Source organism: Eurosta solidaginis, chromosome 1 (assembly GCF_040869045.1).
Source record: "Eurosta solidaginis isolate ZX-2024a chromosome 1, ASM4086904v1, whole genome shotgun sequence".
NCBI lineage: Eukaryota > Metazoa > Arthropoda > Insecta > Diptera > Tephritidae > Eurosta > Eurosta solidaginis.
This window is the reverse complement of record NC_090319.1, coordinates 19,379,614-19,401,416: the sequence shown is the minus strand read 5'-3', so window position 1 is coordinate 19,401,416 and position 21,803 is coordinate 19,379,614. Positions and strand designations below refer to the sequence as shown.

General features: G+C 37.1%; 1 protein-coding gene across 1 annotated transcript in view; it reads right to left on the bottom strand.

The window, feature by feature from the left end:
• Window positions 1-11,903: 11,903 nt before the first annotated feature.
• Window positions 11,904-21,803, bottom strand: part of rod (rough deal) — a 59,690-nt gene continuing 49,790 nt past the window's right edge. The window contains exons 18-23 of the mRNA XM_067782150.1: window positions 18,696-18,898; window positions 18,102-18,634; window positions 17,954-18,031; window positions 12,456-12,951; window positions 12,246-12,377; window positions 11,904-12,174 (exon numbers count right to left, since the gene is read on the bottom strand). Coding sequence (XP_067638251.1) covers window positions 12,064-12,174; window positions 12,246-12,377; window positions 12,456-12,951; window positions 17,954-18,031; window positions 18,102-18,634; window positions 18,696-18,898 — 1,553 coding nt within the window. The 3' untranslated portion in view covers window positions 11,904-12,063. The remainder of the gene's footprint in view (window positions 12,175-12,245; window positions 12,378-12,455; window positions 12,952-17,953; window positions 18,032-18,101; window positions 18,635-18,695; window positions 18,899-21,803) is intronic.

Here is a 21,803-nt window from a genome sequence, read left to right as displayed (position 1 = left end):
TTGAAATTTTTCTGCTGCAGTTATCTGATATATTTAGTAGAAATCTCCCCCTTCTTCGAAGCAAAATACATAAATTACCCTGGTACAATACCAGGTTAAAAAAGCTTAAAAATCTTAGAAATAAGTATAATAGCCTCGTTTAATATAATTTGATAATTTTGATTGAGCTTTAGGCCAGATTATTGAATAAAACTTCTTTTTTAGTAGTATTCAAAATATATTTATTTTTCGATATTTCGACTTCAATCTGAAGTCATCATCAAGAATCTACGAAAAGAAAACAATTAACATTTTTAAACATACATTTTCGTAGCAAAAATACGACTTACACATATGGATATGTATGATCGACTGAACAGAAATTATGACAACATAATTTTAGTAAAAACAAAAGAGCGAAAAATATAAATAAAGATAAATCAAAAACTCTCGCGAATATAAACAATTTCATGTACCGCAAGTGTAAACAAAAAACATATGTATACAATAAAAAATGTGTCAACAAAAGTTAAAAATATATATATATATGTATGTATGTACGTATTTAATGTATGTTATGCTCTCAGCATTGCTAGAGTTATTGTTCCAGCTTAAGTTTAGTGAGTGTGCTTAACTGACAGCAGCGTGATGTTGTTGTTTTAAGACCAAATTTCTGTAGGTTTGTGCACAATGGTCTACATCTGATTTAAAATTCATTTTTATATCATTAGGGGTGTTCAAAATGTGTAAGGTTTCTAAAATGAAGCGCTTATTATAATGTTTTTCATGTTCCAGAATGGTTACGTTTTCAAAATCTGGATAGTGTCCCATGTCTTTGCAATGCGCAGCCAATGCTGTCTTGTTTTCTGGATTATTATTTCTCAATTTAATATTCGATTTGTGGGCGGAAAGCCTAGTCTTTAGTTTAAGTTTAGTTGTCCCTACATATACTTGTTCGCATACGTGGGACCCGTCGCCGTTACATGGAATTTTGTACACCACGTTGGATTTCTCATGATTTGGTATTTTGTCCTTTAAATTACTATAAATTGGTCGTAGAGTGTTGTTGAAAGTAAACGCGATTTCATATTTCTCTTTGTCATATAAATTTGAACCCTTGATTCTTTCAGACACTCCCGGGATATATGTCATTGATTTATAAATTTTATCACCTTTCTCGGTTGTATTATTATTGGCGTTCGCTGCGTGATGTTTGTGAATCAGTTTGTTTATAAGGGACCTGGGAAAAGAATTTTGTTCCAGGGTTTTTCTAATTATGGCTATGTTTTTGTTGTGAAACATCTTATCACTTATGTTAAGAACCCTTCTTATAAAATTTTTCGCTGTGTTCAAAATAGTGTTGGGTGCGTGTTTGGAATTATAATTGATAAGTCTAGCCGAAGCTGTTTGTTTTTTATACCAATCAATGTATAACTTATTATTATTTTTAATTATTAATGTGTCAAGGTAGGGAAGTCTGTTGTTTTTCTCCACTTCCATAGTAAATCGTATGGATTTGTAATATGTATTAAGTAGTTTAAGCATGTTTTCCATTTCGCTCGTTTTGACGATGGCAAATAAGTCGTCAACGTATTTGGTTAGCAATCGGGGTTTGCTTTTTGATTCCATCTCGAATCTTGTTAGCAGTTCATCTAAAACAATGTCAGCTATCACTGGGGAGGCTGGAGATCCCATTGGCATGCCTGATCGTTGTTCGTAAATTTTGTCGTTGTATTTAAAATATCTATTGTCCCTCACGCAAAATTTTAATATGTTCATGAATAGTTCTTTTGTTAAACTTGTGTGCTCTTTAATGTCAGTCCACCTGGAGGCAATGATGTCGATAGCCGCATCCACGGGAATGCTGGGAAACAAAGAAACCACGTCAAATGACACCAAACTCTCATCATCGTAAATGTATGTGTCTTTAACTTTTTCTTTGAACTCTGTGGAATCTTTGACATTGTATTTCGAAGATTTTGTAATATTTTTAAGTATACGGACTACATATTTACACAAGTTATAGGAAGGGGACCCGATGGATGAGCAAATCGGGCGCAACGGTATGCCATCTTTATGGATTTTTGGTAAACCATAAATCCTAGGAGGATTTGCAACTTTGGAAATTGGGAAATTCTTTTCTTTTTCTTCTATGTGGCCATTTTTAAACATTTTCATTACTAATTCATTGTTTTTGTCCTGTAGCTTTGTTGTGGGATATCTTTTTAGGACCCTGTAATCAGAAATATTGTTCACAATAATTTGCATTTTCCTCGTATAATCATTTTTCTCCATCGCTACAGTGACATTGCCCTTATCCGCATTGAGTATCAGAATTTGTTTGTTGTTTTTGAGAAACTTTTTTGTAGAGTGTAAAGTCCCGCACATGAATTTGTCAAGAAATGAGTGTGTACTCTTTTTCATGTGTTCTTGTATCAATACCGTGAAATTGTTTCTTTCGATTTCTTGCCTTTCTTTGTTTTGCACGGTTTGGATAATATTTTCTCCGTCGGCTATACATTTGAAAAGGGGGAATTTTTCTTTTTCTAATGGTAAAACATGTTTAGGACCTAGAGATAAAAGCCATTGTGTGTCTTTGGGGATGTCTAAAGATGTTGTGTTGCAAAAATATTCTGGTACCGCCCTAATGTTGTACTTTTCTTTTTCTTTCTCTCTTAAGTTTTCGTATTTAATAATTTGTGTATTTCTCACTCAGCGGCATTCTTTGAGAGCGAGGATTTCCTAATAAATAATCTTAGCAAAAAAGTGAGAAATACACAAATTATTAAATACGAAAACTTAAGAGAGAAAGAAAAAGAAAAGTACAACATTAGGGCGGTACCAGAATATTTTTGCAACACAACATCTTTAGACATCCCCAAAGGCACACAATGGCTTTTATCTCTAGGTCCTAAACATGTTTTACCATTAGAAAAAGAAAAATTCCCCCTTTTCAAATGTATAGCCGACGGAGAAAATATTATCCAAACCGTGCAAAACAAAGAAAGGCAAGAAATCGAAAGAAACAATTTCACGGTATTGATACAAGAACACATGAAAAAGAGTACACACTCATTTCTTGACAAATTCATGTGCGGGACTTTACACTCTACAAAAAAGTTTCTCAAAAACAACAAACAAATTCTGATACTCAATGCGGATAAGGGCAATGTCACTGTAGCGATGGAGAAAAATGATTATACGAGGAAAATGCAAATTATTGTGAACAATATTTCTGATTACAGGGTCCTAAAAAGAGATCCCACAACAAAGCTACAGGACAAAAACAATGAATTAGTAATGAAAATGTTTAAAAATGGCCACATAGAAGAAAAAGAAAAGAATTTCCTAATTTCCAAAGTTGCAAATCCTCCTAGGATTTATGGTTTACCAAAAATCCATAAAGATGGCATACCGTTGCGCCCGATTTGCTCATCCATCGGGTCCCCTTCCTATAACTTGTGTAAATATGTAGTCCGTATACTTAAAAATATTACAAAATCTTCGAAATACAATGTCAAAGATTCCACAGAGTTCAAAGAAAAAGTTAAAGACACATACATTTACGATGATGAGAGTTTGGTGTCATTTGACGTGGTTTCTTTGTTTCCCAGCATTCCCGTGGATGCGGCTATCGACATCATTGCCTCCAGGTGGACTGACATTAAAGAGCACACAAGTTTAACAAAAGAACTATTCATGAACATATTAAAATTTTGCGTGAGGGACAATAGATATTTTAAATACAACGACAAAATTTACGAACAACGATCAGGTATGCCAATGGGATCTCCAGCCTCCCCAGTGATAGCTGACATTGTTTTAGATGAACTGCTAACAAGATTCGAGATGGAATCAAAAAGCAAACCCCGATTGCTAACCAAATACGTTGACGACTTATTTGCCATCGTCAAAACGAGCGAAATGGAAAACATGCTTAAACTACTTAATACATATTACAAATCCATACGATTTACTATGGAAGTGGAGAAAAACAACAGACTTCCCTACCTTGACACATTAATAATTAAAAATAATAATAAGTTATACATTGATTGGTATAAAAAACAAACAGCTTCGGCTAGACTTATCAATTATAATTCCAAACACGCACCCAACACTATTTTGAACACAGCGAAAAATTTTATAAGAAGGGTTCTTAACATAAGTGATAAGATGTTTCACAACAAAAACATAGCCATAATTAGAAAAACCCTGGAACAAAATTCTTTTCCCAGGTCCCTTATAAACAAACTGATTCACAAACATCACGCAGCGAACGCCAATAATAATACAACCGAGAAAGGTGATAAAATTTATAAATCAATGACATATATCCCGGGAGTGTCTGAAAGAATCAAGGGTTCAAATTTATATGACAAAGAGAAATATGAAATCGCGTTTACTTTCAACAACACTCTACGACCAATTTATAGTAATTTAAAGGACAAAATACCAAATCATGAGAAATCCAACGTGGTGTACAAAATTCCATGCAACGGCGACGGGTCCCACGTATGCGAACAAGTATATGTAGGGACAACTAAACTTAAACTAAAGACTAGGCTTTCCGCCCACAAATCGAATATTAAATTGAGAAATAATAATCCAGAAAACAAGACAGCATTGGCTGCGCATTGCAAAGACACGGGACACTATCCAGATTTTGAAAACGTAACCATTCTGGAACATGAAAAACATTATAATAAGCGCTTCATTTTAGAAACCTTACACATTTTGAACACCCCTAATGATATAAAAATGAATTTTAAATCAGATGTAGACCATTGTGCACAAACCTACAGAAATTTGGTCTTAAAACAACAACATCACGCTGCTGTCAGTTAAGCACACTCACTAAACTTAAGCTGGAACAATAACTCTAGCAATGCTGAGAGCATAACATACATTAAATACGTACATACATACATATATATATATATTTTTAACTTTTGTTGACACATTTTTTATTGTATACATATGTTTTTTGTTTACACTTGCGGTACATGAAATTGTTTATATTCGCGGGAGTTTTTGATTTATCTTTATTTATATTTTTCGCTCTTTTGTTTTTACTAAAATTATGTTGTCATAATTTCTGTTCAGTCGATCATACATATCCATATGTGTAAGTCGTATTTTTGCTACGAAAATGTATGTTTAAAAATGTTAATTATTTTCTTTTCGTAAATTCTTGATGATGACTTCAGATTGAAGTCGAAATATCGAAAAACAAATATATTTTGAATACTACTAAAAAAGAAGTTTTATTCAATAATCTGGCCTAAAGCTCAATCAAAATTATCAAATTAGAAATAAGTATTTTAAGTTGTACAAAGCAACCAACGACTTTTCATTTAGGGATCGATATTTATTATACATGAATCAGTTCAATGTGCTTGATAAGTTTTTATATAGTAAATACATCTCCCGTTTCGAAGAAGAGTTAAAACAAAATCCCAAGGCCTTTTGGAACTTTGTCCGTACAAAAAAAGGTTGCTCCAATATTCCAACCTCTGTCAATTTTAATGGCATTAGTTCAAACAGTTTAGTGGAAACAGTGAACCTTTTTGCTGATTTTTTCAAATCTAATTTTGTTGTTGACTCTAATATTTCTGATGTTAGGGTTGGTTCTGATACAGCTAATTCCTTGGACTTTGGCTCATTATTGGTATCTCGTCCCTACAATCTTCTTTAAAAAAAGATATTGATGGGCTGTCTTCTTTTTTGGTTAAAAAATGTAGTAGTTCGCTATGCGTGCCGTTGTGCCATATCTTTAATGTGTCATTGTCCACTGGCGTTTTCATTGATCGATTGAAATTGGCTTCTATTACTCCAATCTTCAAGTCTGGAAATAAGAGCGAGGTAGCAAACTACAGGCCAATCTCTAAACTATCAACCTGTTCAAAACTGTTTGAGAAAGTAGTAAAGGAGAAGTTGGCTTTTGCTATTAAAGGAATAATCGATCCATGTCAGCATGGGTTTGTTGCGTGTCGTTCAACAGTGACAAACTTAGCTGTTTTTTCGCAATACTGTGTTTCTGCTTTTAAGGATGGGTATCAAGTTGACACTATATATACAGATTTCTCTAAGGCGTTTGATACAGTGTCCCACAAGATACTTCTTCAGAAACTTGAGTACATTGGTTTCCATTCAGCTTTTCTGTCATGGTTAAAGTCATACCTGACAAACCGAATTTTATTTGTTGAAATCGAGAATATGAGGTCGTATGAGTTCTTGGCAACCTCTGGGGTGCCACAAGGTAGTATTCTCGGTCCAATCTTATTTGTTATCTTCATTAATGACGTCGGCTTATATTTAAAGCATTCAAATTATTTACTTTATGCTGATGATTTAAAACTGTTTAGGCGTATCACCACTGTATCTGATGCATTGCTCCTACAGAAAGATTTGGATGCTCTTAATGTGTGGGCTTTTAATAATCATCTGAGACTTAACAGTAGCAAATGTTGGCATATAACGTTTTCTAGATCTACAAGTGCGCTTACGTCAACATACTATATCGCTAATACATATCTTGCCTCGGTCAAAGAATTTCGTGATCTTGGTGTCATTTTCGACTCTTCGTTCACTTTCGTTAACCATGTTAACTATCTTATACCAAAAGCGTATGCTAATTTAGCTTTTTTACGGCGTTATGCGAAGGATTTTAAGGACCCATACACTAGGAGTATATTGTATAATTCATTAGTGCGATCTAAATTAGAGTACGCCTCTATCATATGGAATCCCATTTACAGCACATACTCTGCTAGAATTGAAAGGGTTCAACGTAAATTCATTCGATTCGCCCTCCTACCCCTTCATTTTGTTAATCCCCTACCACCTTATATAAACAGGTGCATGCTTATAAATGTTATGCCACTGCATGTCAGACGCTCAGTACAACATTTAATGTTTATTTACGATATTATCTCTGGTACTATTGATTGCTCAGCTCTGTTGGAGCAGTTAAATTTTCTAGTTCCTAGTAGATCTCTACGCTCTCATAATATATTCTACGGTGAAGTTCTGAGAACCAATTACCTTAGCTTTGCCCCTCTCACAAGAGGTCTCGAAGAGTTTAATAAAATTTCCAGAATGCTAAATCTTGACTTTGCAATGCCCAGGCCTTTGTTTAAGTTACGGATTGAGTCTTACTATCGAGAAAATTTATCTCATCCTTGAATTAATTAATTTTAGTTGCTTAGTTTTAAGTTAATTTGCAAGCTTGTAAATCTAGTCAGTAAGGTTTCTGCCATTGACTCAATAAATATGAATATGAATATGAATACATTCTGAAGGTCCACTTCGAGAAACAGTACTAGAATTTTACTCGTGTGGCGTACGTAATGTATATGAATTGGGATCAAGAACAATGGAAGCCACTTATAACTGATCGTTCGTTTTTGCCATGGTTGGTTAAGGTGCCTACCGAGCAAGAGCAGTGGCGTGCACGACAAATTTCAGCAGCACAAATAAACAAATTAGAGGAATTATGGAAGGAAAATGTCGATGCAACATTTCAGGATTTAGAGAAGCCAGGTATAGACACTGAACCATCACAAGTGCTATATCGTTATGAAGATGGTTATCAATACGATATAGTTTTTGGTCCACTTGTGCGCCTAGAAACAGAATACGATAAAAATTTAAAAGAATCGCAAATACAGGAGGGTATAGAAATAAGATGGGACGTTGGCCTAAACAAAGAAACAATAGCATATTTTACGCTTGCTAAAACTGATTCGGACATGAAATTAATGCATATGTTATTCATAAGTTAATACTTCTGGGCTGTAGCCGTTAACAGTTTTATAAAATTTGTGTTTTTGATGGAAAAATAAAAGAATTATAGAAACATATATCACTCGTCTTATTGTAAACAGATTAACTCAAAATTTAAGTTTTTTGGGAGAATGCAATTCAAGCTTTGTCATATGGTTTGTATATGGTTGAATTCTCCGTTGGCTAATTTTCTGCTAAAGAATATTTTTTTAATAGTTTGAAGAATTTGCTATATTTTTCCTCTGTATTTTTCATTAAAAATTGATTCACTTTACTATATAAATATTATGCAGCCAAATACAACTTTCAGAATAAATTCATACGGAGTATTTCTGAATACATCGGTGTAGTATAATATAGTAAATAAATCATGTTTTTATGGTGGTACATATACCGATTTATTTCGGGTTGATTCATCTTACATTTAAAAATCAAAGCATTTTCAATTAGCAAAATTTATAAAACAAAGATGCATAGACATCTACTCCAGATAGTTTCATCTCATTGAGTGTAATACGAGACTGAACATATTAGAATTTCACATTTCATCAGTTTACTATAAAAGGTACATATTTTCGACTTTTTATTCCAATTTTGGTTCATATATTCTGTATACTAAATTAAATTAATGTATAATATTCAATCTACTCCGGTAAACAAACTTAAACATTCAACTTTTATATCCAAGTATACAAATAATTGCAGATTCGCTTATCAAAGATAAAGCGATCGTCATAGCTGTAAAAATAGCCATATCTACTGATAGCTTAAAATCGCTGTATCGCCCATCATATCTTCTGTATTGAATCGCTTGTAAAAATAAAGCGATCGCTATAGCTATAAAAAATAGCCGTGATTCAAAAATAGCCATATCTATTATCACTGATAGCTCAAAATAGCCATATCGTCCATCACTACTAGATTGCATGTTGTGCAAACACCCTATTGTTACGTTCCAATGAAGCGTGATCCAGATACGGATAGAAATCATAGTGTACAAGTACAAGTGTGTTGACTTATCTGTCAAGTATTCTGACAGGCACTCGCTGGATTCGGAATGACAGCGAATTCAAAATGGATACCATTACAGAATGCTCCGAATGATTGCAAAATTGAAAAAGTCGAGACGATTGTTAGACAAAAATGTTGTCGTTGAGACCAAAAATGCGACTCTAGACCTGAGATTTCCATCAGGTGAGCGAGGCTGTTTGTAGTTTTGACGTTTATCGCTTAGTGAACACACTTGGTATAGGTACACTATGATAGAAATTTAACATGCAAATGCAACAACAAATTGATCCATATGGGTCACATTGTTGTTGCATTTGCATGTTAAATCTCTATCCGCATCTGGATCACGTTTCATTGGACATGAGGTATATCTTTTTATGTATCAGCGCACGATGCTGCAGCAGAAATGTAATCTGTTTTTTCCTTTAAATATGGGTCAATGACCCCTATATATATGATTTTAGATATTGGGCCCCAGGCCCATACACCACACCACCTCCCAATAATATACTTTTGTCTTAAATCATTTTGTCTAGATATGATACGAATATTTGGCCTGATCGACAGTTGTGTATTGTTATTGTTGTGTGTGAGAAATGCTTTTGGGACTATCCCGTTTTCCCACTGTTAAGACTCAATTATCTTGTGAGCTTATTTAACCGCTTTTTAATTTTAAGGGTACTCCGTATCAATAGCCAATCACATTAAACGGCTCTTCACTGCTAAATGTCAGTTCACCTGTTGTTTTTGAAGGTTTTAGGCGCGTTATCAATGTCAAAGCACCATTAAGGCACTAGCCCGACCATCTCTGGAACGATTTAGTATGACCACATAAAACCCTATAGGCCATCCCACACCCACCTCCTAGTTCCATGAGGAAATTGGGGACACCAGAGCCTCGGCTGCTAAAGAAACAGGATTCGCTCGAGTAGGTGGGGTTCACAGCCCCTTGGATCATTTCGGTATTTTAGTTGCCTTTTACGACAGGCCTACCTGCCGCGGGTATATTCTAAGCCGCGTAACCCGCTGGGGTTTGTCACGAATACTTTAATTGTCAGTTCACCTATCATAATTCTGTGTCAGTTCTTGAATAGTCTGCCCTCTGCAAACCTTGCCTTGTTCTTCCTGTTTCTTTTAGAGCATCCGTGGTCTGCTCAGAAGTTTAGCCATGAGGATCCTAAACAGATTCAATAACAGATGCAATATACGTCCCAGCACTTCTCACGGCTCACGACTTCTGCGAAAAGTATAAAAAATCCTCAAATAGGTCAAAGATAACCGCTTTTGCTCTGCCTTTGGATCTGGTAATAGAACAGCATTTACTAAGTTATTGGTTACGATGCTGCGGAATTCCACCAACTGTTGTTGTTGTATTAACGATAAAGATACTCGTCGAAGGTTTTAGGGAGTATTATCGATGTTGATGGTCCTTTGCCAGAGAGATACGGTACGTACCGGTATTAAGGTACTAGCCCAACCATCTCGGGAAGGATTAATATGACCACATTAAACCCACCTGTTCAGCCTCGCCACCCTTTATCTTCTTTATAAGATACTAAGTGATCAATCTTGTGGGTACGACAAACTGCCGGTTCAGCAATATAATATTGAATATGGGTAAGAAAACCAACCTTCATAGTCACATAGCCCCTAAATTGGTCAGCCCACGATCACGAGAGAAATGATATAGCTGTGAGTAATCGGCTCCCTCCGACTATCGATATTTTATGAATTGAGTCTCGATCTACACCTTTTCCAGTTTAAGTTCAGAAATTTAAAATTCAAGTTCAGAAAATTGCAATTCAAGTTCAGAAAACTACAGTTCAAGTTCAGAATTTCCAATTTAAATTCAGAAATTTACAATTCAAGTTCAGAAATTTACAATTCAAGTTCAGATTTTCAAATTCAGGTTCAGAAAATTGCAATTCAAGTTCAGAAATTAAAATTAAAATTCAGGAAACTACAATTCAAGTTCAGAAAATTACAATTCAAGTTCAGAATTTTCATTTCAAGTTCAGAAAATTACAATTCAAGTTCAGAAAATTACATTTCAAGTTCAGAAAATTACAGTTCGAATTCAGAAATTTATAAGCAGGGTGTTAATTTTCAAAAGTTATTTTAATTAATTAATTTTATACTTATATGTTACTTGCGGAAGTGTTGATGCTTTGTTGACCATGTTGCCGAAATGATGGCTTGGGTATAGTGTACCCCAAGTTTTCTTCAAGGTGTGTACATCCTGAACCTTGAAATCAAATGAAGGATAATTTTTTCCTACAAGTGCATGATGACGATACGGCCAAGAAAGTACTTCAGTCGAAACAGCAGTTTGGAAGCAGTGGAAGGGAGAGACCTCCACAGAGTTACGAAGATGGAGGAAGACTTGACCTCTCATGGTGCTCCTAATCGCCGTCAGTTACCGCGAAACAGGCAAAACTGGCATGATTTCTTACGAACCTGCCAAAATCGCGATTAAGTGATGACGACGGATAATTTGAGATATTTTGACATATGGCGCCAAGATCTATGCAGACAGTACCTGCTTGACTGTTTAAGTGGTCATATCTCCGTCATCACTGCTGTCATACTCAGTGCAGATCAATGGTTGTGACGCTAAGAATATAGCTTGATGACATTGCATTTGCTCCTTATGAGCGAGAGTTTTTTTCTTCGCTATCTCGCAAAATTGATTTAAACGAGTTAAGATGTCCAATGCATCCTTTACACATAGATACCATCTTACATACATTTATTTCCATTGGATGTAAAAAATATACCCGACAAATTTTCTGAACTTGAATTGTAATTTTCTGAACTTGGATTGCAATTTTCTGAATTTAAATTGTAATTTTCTGAACTTGCGTTGGAAATTTCTGAACTTGAATTGGAAATTTCTGAATTTAAATTGGAATTTCTGAACTTGAATTGTAATTTTCTTAACTTGAATTGTAAATTTCTGAACTTGAATTGAAAATTTCTGATTTTGAATTGGAAATTCTGAACTTGAATTGTAATTTTCTGAACTTGAATTGTAATTTTCGGAACTTAAACTGGAAAAGGTGTAGAGCGATACTTTGCATTTCATATTGAATCCAAAGAATCAACAATGTTCTTAAAGACCCCAATGTTTCTTGTCGTACTTAATTTATTGCCTTCATCACTTCCTTGCAATAGTTTGAATAATAATTCTCACTATTTTAAGCATTTATAAAATACAAAAAAGAAAGATTAATATCTACTTATGTACATAGTTCTTGCAATTCAATACTGAAATGTTTCAATACCCTACATATCTAGCTCCTTCTGTGCAAAATTTAAAATTACTGAAAGCAGTCCCGCGTCTTCCAATTCCAGCAGATCCTTGCGCATTTTTTCGCTTTTCCGTGGTAAAATAAGCTGAAAATAGAGCCAAAAAATTACAAAACTTTATTATTCTTGTGAATTAATGGTAACTATGCACAGCATACCTTTTTGATTTTTTCACGATTATCTACATCACGGCATAAAGCCATCGCGACAGCAGCCATATGAGGACGTTCCAAATTTACGCACAGCTCAGCGAATTCAAATAAATTCAATTTATGAACAATGGGACAGCTCTTTTGTTATTTGAAACAATAAGAATAATACAATTTTAGATATGAAGAGGCATACGGAAGTGTCTTTTAGTAACTCACCTGCAAGCGAAATAAAGTCTTTTGCAATATTTCCTCCTGCGCAAATGAACGCGTCTGATGTGCAATTTTGAATGGATGCCATAACACACATTCCCAAGCGACAACTAAACCATCGGTATGCAATAGTTTCGGCTCACAGGATACCACATCTACCAAGGCATTCAATTCGCGCACCATATTGAACATTGCCATACGTTTCAATATGCCATTCCATATTTTTGAATGATATATATCAAAACCTAAGCAAATATTTGCCAATATTTCGAGTGTGTGCGGATTTTGTGCATTTCTTTGCCAAATTGCTTTCAATATATCAATTTTATTGCAGCTTGTAAATTTTTCCAGGCTCGAATTGTAGCCTAATTGCTTTAATTCGTGTACACACTTGATGGTGATGTATTGCTTTTGGTTTAGAACGTTTTTGAATGATTCGCTGCCATCATTAAGTTTTGAGAAACATTCGTACATTTGTAGCTGTTTGCTGGTGTTTACGCTCCTGTATTGTTTCGAAAAATTAACAGATTTAAAGAAAAAAGTAAGTTTTTATGGTATTCAGGCGAGTCTGAAATACCGCTTTACTTTTTCTATGTAATTACTGATTATGGGGTTGCGAAAAAGTAAGTTGTGTGATACCGAAAAAATCAAAACCTAATTAACAATCTAAAAGTGTTGGATACCCTATCCCAAAAATAATCAACTGGCAACACTAAATGTACCTCGAAGGAGTTTGACAGCGATTTGTAATAACGTTGAGTAAGATGATCATGACGGAACGATACAAGGTGGCAGCATGGGACAGCTGATTATAAACTTTTTTTATTTGGTTTGATACATCAACTTCCGGCGCGTACGATTTTGACATTTGTTCATCGAATTTACAAAAACAAAGTACATGGAATTTTTATTTATGTTTGTAGGTATGTCACCATGCTGCCACCTTATATCGTTCCGCCATGAAGATGATTAAGAGCAGCCGAAGTAGACGCATTTAATTCAAACATATTTTATAACTTGTACTTTTATTTGATAATTTTTTATTTTTTATTTGATAATTCTAATGAAATAAACCTAATTTAGATTGTCTTAATAATAATAAATGCGTGATAAGGTCACAACAAAAAGCAAGTTTACACTTAAAGATTATTTAATTTTTCATACTTAGACCACGTTTACACATGCCATAATATAGAAGGAATCCACAATAGATATTCTAGGCGTTCACATATGGCTCATACCTAGGAGCTAGATAACTGACAATTTTTTACGCTTCTGGAAGCGTGCCCCGCCTACCACACCGAGGATTCTGGGCTCACGCCCTCGGCAGTGTTTGTCAAGCACTCCGAGCGTATTTCTGCCATGAAAAGCTACCAGTGTAAACTCATCTGCCTTGCAGATGCCATTGGGAGTCGGCATAAAATAAGTAGGTGCGGTTCTGCCAATTTTTAGAAAAAATTAGAAGGCGCAATTGGAAAAGAAGCTCGGCCTAAAATCTCTTCGGAGGCTATCGCGCCTTACATTTATTTGTTATACTCAGGTGAGCAGAGCTCACAGAGTATATTACTTTTAATGGTAATCCGTAACGGCATGAACTAATCGAGATAGATATATGTAGACCTCTGTATGATCTGGGCGAAAAACGAAATTCATTTAGCCATGTCCGTCCGCCCGTCCGTCCGTAAACACGATAGGTTAGGTTAGGTTGCGAGGGCTGAGCTGGGTACTATGGTACCAGCTCACTACTTAGGCCACCAATGGGCCCATTGTAATACCCTATACGGTCTCAAAGAGGACCCCTACCCTGCATAAAGCGGGTCAAACCACTTCGTGAAATTTATATATTTTGCTAGAGCCTTGACTTCATAGCTAGAGACCTCAGCAAAGTCATGTAGAAAAGGTTTACCAAGGATGGCCAACCTACGCCTACTAAGCGCTGGACAATGACAGAGAAGGTGCTGGACACACTCCTCCTCTTCTGTACATCTGCAGCTGCGACAATAGTCGAAGGTCGTTACCCCCATTCTAGCACCATGCGTGGTAACCCAGCGGGTCAGGGGGTTAGAATATACCCGCGGTAGGTATGCCTGTCGTAAGAGGCGACTAAAATACCGGATTGGCCTGAAGGTTTAATGTGGCCATATAAATCGTTCCCGAGATGGTCGGGCCAGCTCCTTAATGATGCTGTGTTACCGGAGCGTACCGGATCTGTAAACTGCAAAGGACCATCACATCGATCACTCCCTAAACCTTCGGGGAGCAACCGTATCGCTACAACAACAACAACAACAACAACCATGCGTGCCTATTAAACAATGCCCTGTTAGAACCCTTATCAGCGACGACAGAACTGATTTGTTTAAAATCAGAAGCACTCTTGTGCGCCCCTTGTCATATGAGGGCCAGGTTAGCCTGGATGTCTCACACGATGATATGGCTGACCATAGTCCATTTGCAATTCTTATAGTGCTTGAGTTCACACGAAGCCTGAAAGTGGCCATGGGTACTCCTACCGAATCATTTCCCGGAAGGATATGGTCGATGGTGCCTCTTTTGGCCAGCTCGTCTGCTCTGCAGTTGCCTTCAATATCCCTGTGCCCAGGTACCCATATAAGGCTGATACTGAAGTGCTGAGCCAGAGATCTGTGACATTCAGTGACCGACTTTGCGTTGTCGACGAATGAGTCCAGGGCCTTTAATGCGGCCTGGCTGTCTGAGAAAATAAACACCCGTTTACCATCCTTAGGCATAGACCCGAGATGATTCACAGCCCTGTGTATTGCCAGAATTTCCGCTTGGTAAACACTACAGTGATCTGGTAGGCGAAAAGAGACCTCTAGACACAGATCCGGTGAAAAGAGGCCTGCTCGCACCTTCCCGCCAAGCTTAGAACCATCCGTAAATATGTTGATGGCACCTGGTACCGTATGTTGCCTTGTATTCCAGTCTTGTCGCGATGGTATATATATACTATAGTTTTTAACGAAGACGTTCTTTGGCGTGCAGTAGTCAGTGCGTACCGGTATTGGGACTGGTGCGTTCGCGCCCAGGATTGTTGCGTGCCCACTATATCCATTTGACCACAGACCTGTTTCCCTTATGCGCAGAGCGGCGATGAACGCTATGTCCTTCGCCACCAGGTCAAGAGGTGGAAGGTATAGCATTGTGCTGAGTGCTTCAGAGGGAGTGGAGCCGAGAGCCCCGGTAATGCAGAGCTCCGAACTCCGTTGCACCTTTTGAAGCATTTTAAGATAGGTACTTTTAGCTAGTGCATGCCACCAGACCAAGGCACCATAAAGAAGAATCGGGCGCACAATGGCTGTGTAAATCCAGTAGGCCACCTTAGGGGAGAATCCCCAGGAGGTGCCATTTGCCCTTTTGCAGGTGAACAGCGCTGCTGCTGCCTTCTTGGATCACTCCACTATATCGCTCCATAATAGCTTCCTATCCAATATGACTCCCAAATACTTGACTTTATCGCTAAACGCTAAGAACATACCCCAAATTCTTGGCGGTGTAAGATTTGGTACTTTGTACCTCCTCGTGAAGAGGACAAGCTCTGTTTTATCCGGGTTGACTTCCAAACCTGTGGCTGTGGCCCATTGCGAAATTTTGGATAGTGCCCCTTCCATTAGGTTGCAATGAGTTTGCAGAAATTTCCCCCGTATGGTGCCGCAGGTGTCATCTGCATACGCGATCACTTGGTGACCTTCTGCCTTCTGTAAACACGATAACTTGAGTAAATTTTGTGGTAACTTCCTTGGCACACTCTCAGATCGCTATTTAAAAAGAACGAAATCGGACGATAACCACGCCCACTTTTTCGATATTCAAAATTTCAACAACAACAGCAACAAAACGAAAAAGTGCGACAATTCATTACCAAAGACGGATAAAGCGATGAAAATTGGTAGATGGGTTGACCTTATGGCGCAGAATAGAAAACTAGTAAAATTTTAGACAATGGGCGTGGCACCGCCTACTTTTGAAAGAAGGTAATTTAAAAGTTTTGCAAGCTGTAATTTGGCAGTTGTTGAAGATATCGTGATGAAATTTGGCAGGAACGTTGCTCCTATTACTATATGTGCGCTAAATAAAAATTAGCAAAATCGGATGACGAACACGCCTACTTAAAAAAAATTTTTTTAAGTCAAATTTGCCAGTCAAACAAACCACCGCTGTATAGCTAAATGGTTAGCGCAGCATGCCTAAAGCGTACTGATGATGAAGGCTTAGCACCCTCTTCGAAATGGATCTATCTGCGCAGCTATGGCAGGTGGTCTGACAAATTTTCTACTTACTATTCCAAAAACAAAATACAATTTTTCAAATTTAGAAAAATTAAAAAATAACAATAATTATCATTAGAAAAAAATTATTGTTCTGACCTTGAGCTCGAATCGAACCTTGAATCATTTATCAATAGGCCGATAAAAACAAAAACAATTGTCAAATTTTAACAAAAAATTTAATATCTTTACAGTACCTAAGTAAATTATGTCAACATTCAACAAAATACAAAAATAAAAGAAAATTTCAAAATGGGCGTGGCACTGCCTTTTTTCATTTAATTTGTCTAGAATACTTTTAATGCCATAAGTCGACCAAAAATTTACCAATCCTTGTGAAATTTGGTATAGGCATAGATTCTATGACGATAACTGTTTTCTGTGAAAATGGAATTTTTCGATATCGAAAATTTCGAAAAATGAAAAAAATGCCATAATTCTATACCAAATACGAAAAAGGGATGAAACATGGTAATTGGATTGGTTTATTTACGCAAAATATAACTTTGGAAAAAACTTTGTAATATGGGTGGGACACCTACCATATTAAGTAGAAGAAAATTAAAAAGTTCTGCAGGACGAAATCAAAAGCCATTGAAATCATTGCAGCTGTTCGTTGTATTACATATATAAATAAATTAGTGGCACCGACAGATGATGTTCTGTGTCACCCTGGTCCACCTTTATGGCGATATCTCGAAAAGGCGTTCACCTATAGAACTATGGCCCACTCCGTTTTAAAATACTCTTTAATACCTTCCATTTGATAGTCATGTCATACAAACACATTCCAGGGTTACCCTACGTGAGTATGTAATGTTCGGTTACACCCGAATTTAGCCTTCCTTACTTGTTTTTATTTAGATATGACAACCTAGAGGTGGTTATTTGTATATGAAACAAAAAGCGGCATCCTAAACTTTGCTCACAATTACGGATTATAGAAGGGAAAAATGTATATGAGAAATCTAGTTATGTAATTAACGGTTAGGAGTTAAGTACGAAAATGAATATAATGTCGATGTGTAAATCAAGTGAAAAAAACGACTAGATCTCTCTTCCGATAGCTATGAACGAATACGAGAGAAATCGATACTTTTTCTTAGACTTGCAGTAATGTTCAATATTCTACGGTTTCTGATAAATGACCACACTACAAACTAGCTAGTCGAGATATGCCACAAACATATTTCAAAGAGAGCTTTTATAGCTTACCCATCAGCAGGAAAAATATGCGCCACCAAGAATTCGATAGCCTGCTTTTTAGGCCAACTATTAAGTATATAATTAGCTCTGAAAAATAAAATAAATATTTTGTTTTAGAAATCATTGCAAATAAATAAATATTTGTTAATTTTTATACCTTATAACATTTTCCGATGCATTGCCCAGACTCTTCGCATCCTCATCATGTACCATATTATTGTCATCGAAAAATGTTTCATCAAGCAAATTATCATAATTGGAATGTACTGTAAAAGAAAGCCACTTTTGCAGCAACTGAAATTGAATTGCTTCCAAGTCTAAGCTGTGTAATTCTGCAATTTCCTTTGCAACCGTATTAATATCCAATTTACCCGATTTCAATATCAATTCATGATGATAAAGACTATAAATTAGCTCAGTGGGATTTTCAACTAAAAGCAAAAGTTTCTCATCAGTAAGCCCATAAATGTAAAGTAAATGTTGCGTCTTTAATATGGGGTATTTTCGTTTAATTTTAATTAAATTGTCATGTTTTTTATTTGTTAAGACTTCCTCATGCGCCATGGCGTATTTATAACATTCATATGAAGCTTCAACTTGATCTGCACCATCTGGGGCATAATTCGATACGAAATAGAGAATCATAAAAACTTTTGATGGATTTGTGACGTGCTTGACAAGACGTAGTATCTAAGGAAATATGAGGAACAAGATATACATTGAATTGGAACGTAAAGGGTTTATTACTTACAGATTGTAGAAATGCATTATTTGTTGGTAGCAAATGCCAGGTTTCAGATTCGTTTTTAGATTTATATTCAGCAATGGAATTCTTTACAGCCGTCATGCATATATAGTCACGTACTTTGGCCAGATCGCTCGAGCCGTTAAGCACAGTATGCATTTGTAAGAGTGGAAACCAACTTTCACAATTCTCCACGCTTAGCTCATTATCTGAAATTCAAATTTAAATTGATGCTTGTTGTTTCCACCATGAAGCGCATATTATAAACTTGAAACTTTGTATCTATAGTGCGAATTCTAATTTAACATATTACACTACACTAGGCAACGATACAAATGATGGAGAAGTTAAGAAAAATGATATCGAAACAAGTAAGGAAGGCTAAGCTCGGGTGTAACCGAACATTACATACTCAGCTGAGAGCTATGGAGACCAAATGAGGGGAAATCACCATGTAGGAAAATGAACCTAGGGTAACCCTGGAATGTGTTTGTATGACATGTGTATCAAATGGAAGGTATTAAAGAGTATTTTAAGAGGCAGTTGGCCATAGTTCTATGGGTGGACGCCATTTAGCGATATCACCATAAAGTTGGACCAGGGGTGACTCTAGAATTTGTGTGTACGATATGGGTATCAAATGAAAGGTGTTAATGAGTATTTTCAAGGGGAGTGGGCCTTAGTTCTATGGGTGGACCCCTTTTCCAGATATCGCCATAAAGGTGGACCAGGGGTGACTCTAGAATGCGTTTGTACAATATGGGTATCAAACGAAAGGTGTTAATGAGTGTTTTAAAATGGAGTGGACCTTAGTTCTATGGGTGGAAGTCTTTTCGAGATATCGCCATAAAGGTGGACCAAGGGTGACTCTAGAATGCGTTTGTACAATATGGGTATGAAACGAAAGGTGTTAATGAGTATTTTAAAAGGGAGTGGGCCTTAGTTCTATAGGTGGAGGCCTTTTCGAGATATCGCCATAAAGGTGGACCGGGGGTGTCTCTAGAATTTGTTTGTACAATATGAGTATCAAAAGAAAGGTGTTAATGAGTATTTTAAAAGGGAGTGGGCCTTAGTTCTATAGGTGGACGCCTTTTCGAGATATCGCCATAAAGGTGGACCAGGGGTGACTCTAGAATGCGTTTGTACAATATGGGTATCAAACGAAAGGTGTTAATGAGTATTTTAAAAGGGAGTGGGCCTTAGTTCTATGGGTGGACGCCTTTTCTAGATATCGCCATAAAGGTGGACCAGGGGTGACTCTAGAATGCGTTTGTACAATATGGGTATCAAACGAAAAGTGTTAATGAGTATTTTAAAAGGGAGTGGGTCTTAGTTCTATGGGTGGACGCCTTTTCGAGATATCACCATAAAGGTGGACCAGGGGGGACTCTAGAATTTGTTTGCACAATATGGATATCAAACGAAAGGTGTTAATGAGTATTTTAAAAGGGAGTGATCCTTAGTTCCATAGGTGGACGCCGTTTCGAGATATCGCCATAAAAGTGGACCATGGTTGACCCTAGAATTTGTTTGTACGATATGGGTATCAAATGAAAGGGGTTAATGAGTATTTTAAAAGGGAGTGGGCCTTAGTTCTATGGGTGGACGCCTTTTCTAGATATCGCCATAAAGGTGGACCAGGGGTGACTCTAGAATGCGTTTGTACGATATGGGTATCAAATGAAAGGTGTTAATGAGTATTTTAAAAGGGAGTGGGCCTTAGTTCTATGGGTGGACGCCTTTTCTAGATATCGCCATAAAGGTGGACCAGGGGTGACTCTAGAATGCGCTTGTACAATATGGGTGTCAAACGAAAAGTGTTAATGAGTATTTTAAAAGGGAGTGGGCCTTAGTTCTATAGGTGGACGCCTTTTCGAGATATCGCCATAAAGGTGGACCAGGGGTGACTCTAGAATGCGTTTGTACAATATGGGTATCAAACGAAAGGTGTTAATGAGTATTTTAAAAGAGAGTGGGCCTTAGTTCTATAGGTGGACGCCTTTTCGAGATATCGCCATAAAGGTGGACCGGGGATGTCTCTAGAATTTGTTTGTACAATATGGGTATCAAACGAAAGGTGTTAATGAGTATTTTAAAAGGGCGTGTGCCTTAGTTCTATAGGTGGACGCCTTTTCGAGATATCGCCATAAAGGTGGATCAGGGGTGACTCTAGAATTTGTTTGTACGATATGGGTATCAAATGAAAGGTGTTAATGAGTATTTTAAAAGGGAGTGGGCTTTAGTTCTATAGGTGGACGCCTTTTCGAGATATCGCCATAAAGGTGGACCAGGGGTGACTCTGTTGTTGTTGTTGCAGCGTTAAGGTTGCTCCCCGAAGGCTTTGGGGAGTGTTATCGATGTGATGGTCCTTTGCCGGATACAGATCCGGTACTTTCCGGCAGCACAGCACCATTAAGGTGCTAGCCCGACCATCTCGGGAACGATTTATATGGCCACATTAAACCTTCATGCCATTCCTCCCTCCCCACCCCCAAGTTCCATGAGGAGCTTGGGGTCGCCAGAGCCTCGTCTGTTAGTGAAACAGGATTCGCCACGGATAGGTGAGGTTGACAATTGGGTTTGGAGAAGCTGTATATTGCGCTGGCAACCTGAAGGGTTGCGCTACACAGCCCCTTGAATCTGGTATTTTAGTCGCCTCTTACGACAGGCATACCTATCGCGGGTATATTCTGACCCCCTAAATTGCTGGGGGTGACTCTAGAATTCGTTTGTACAATATGGCTATCAAACGAAAGGTGTTAATGAGTATTTTAAAAGGGAGTGAGCCTTAGTTCTATAGGTGGACGCCTTTTCGAGATATCGCCATAAAGGTGGACCAGGGGTGACTCTAGAATGCGTTTGTACAATATGGGTATCAAACGAAAGGTGTTAATGAGTATTTTAAAAGGGCGTGGGCCCTAGTTCTATAGGTGGACGCCTTTTCGAGATATCGCCATAAAGGTAGGCCAGGGGTGAATCTAGAATTTGTTTGTACGATATGGGTATCAAATGAAAGGTGTTAATGAGTATTTTAAAAGGAAGTGGGCTTTAGTTCTATAGGTGGACGGCTTTTCGAGATATCGCCATAAAGGTGGACCAGGGGTGACTCTAGAA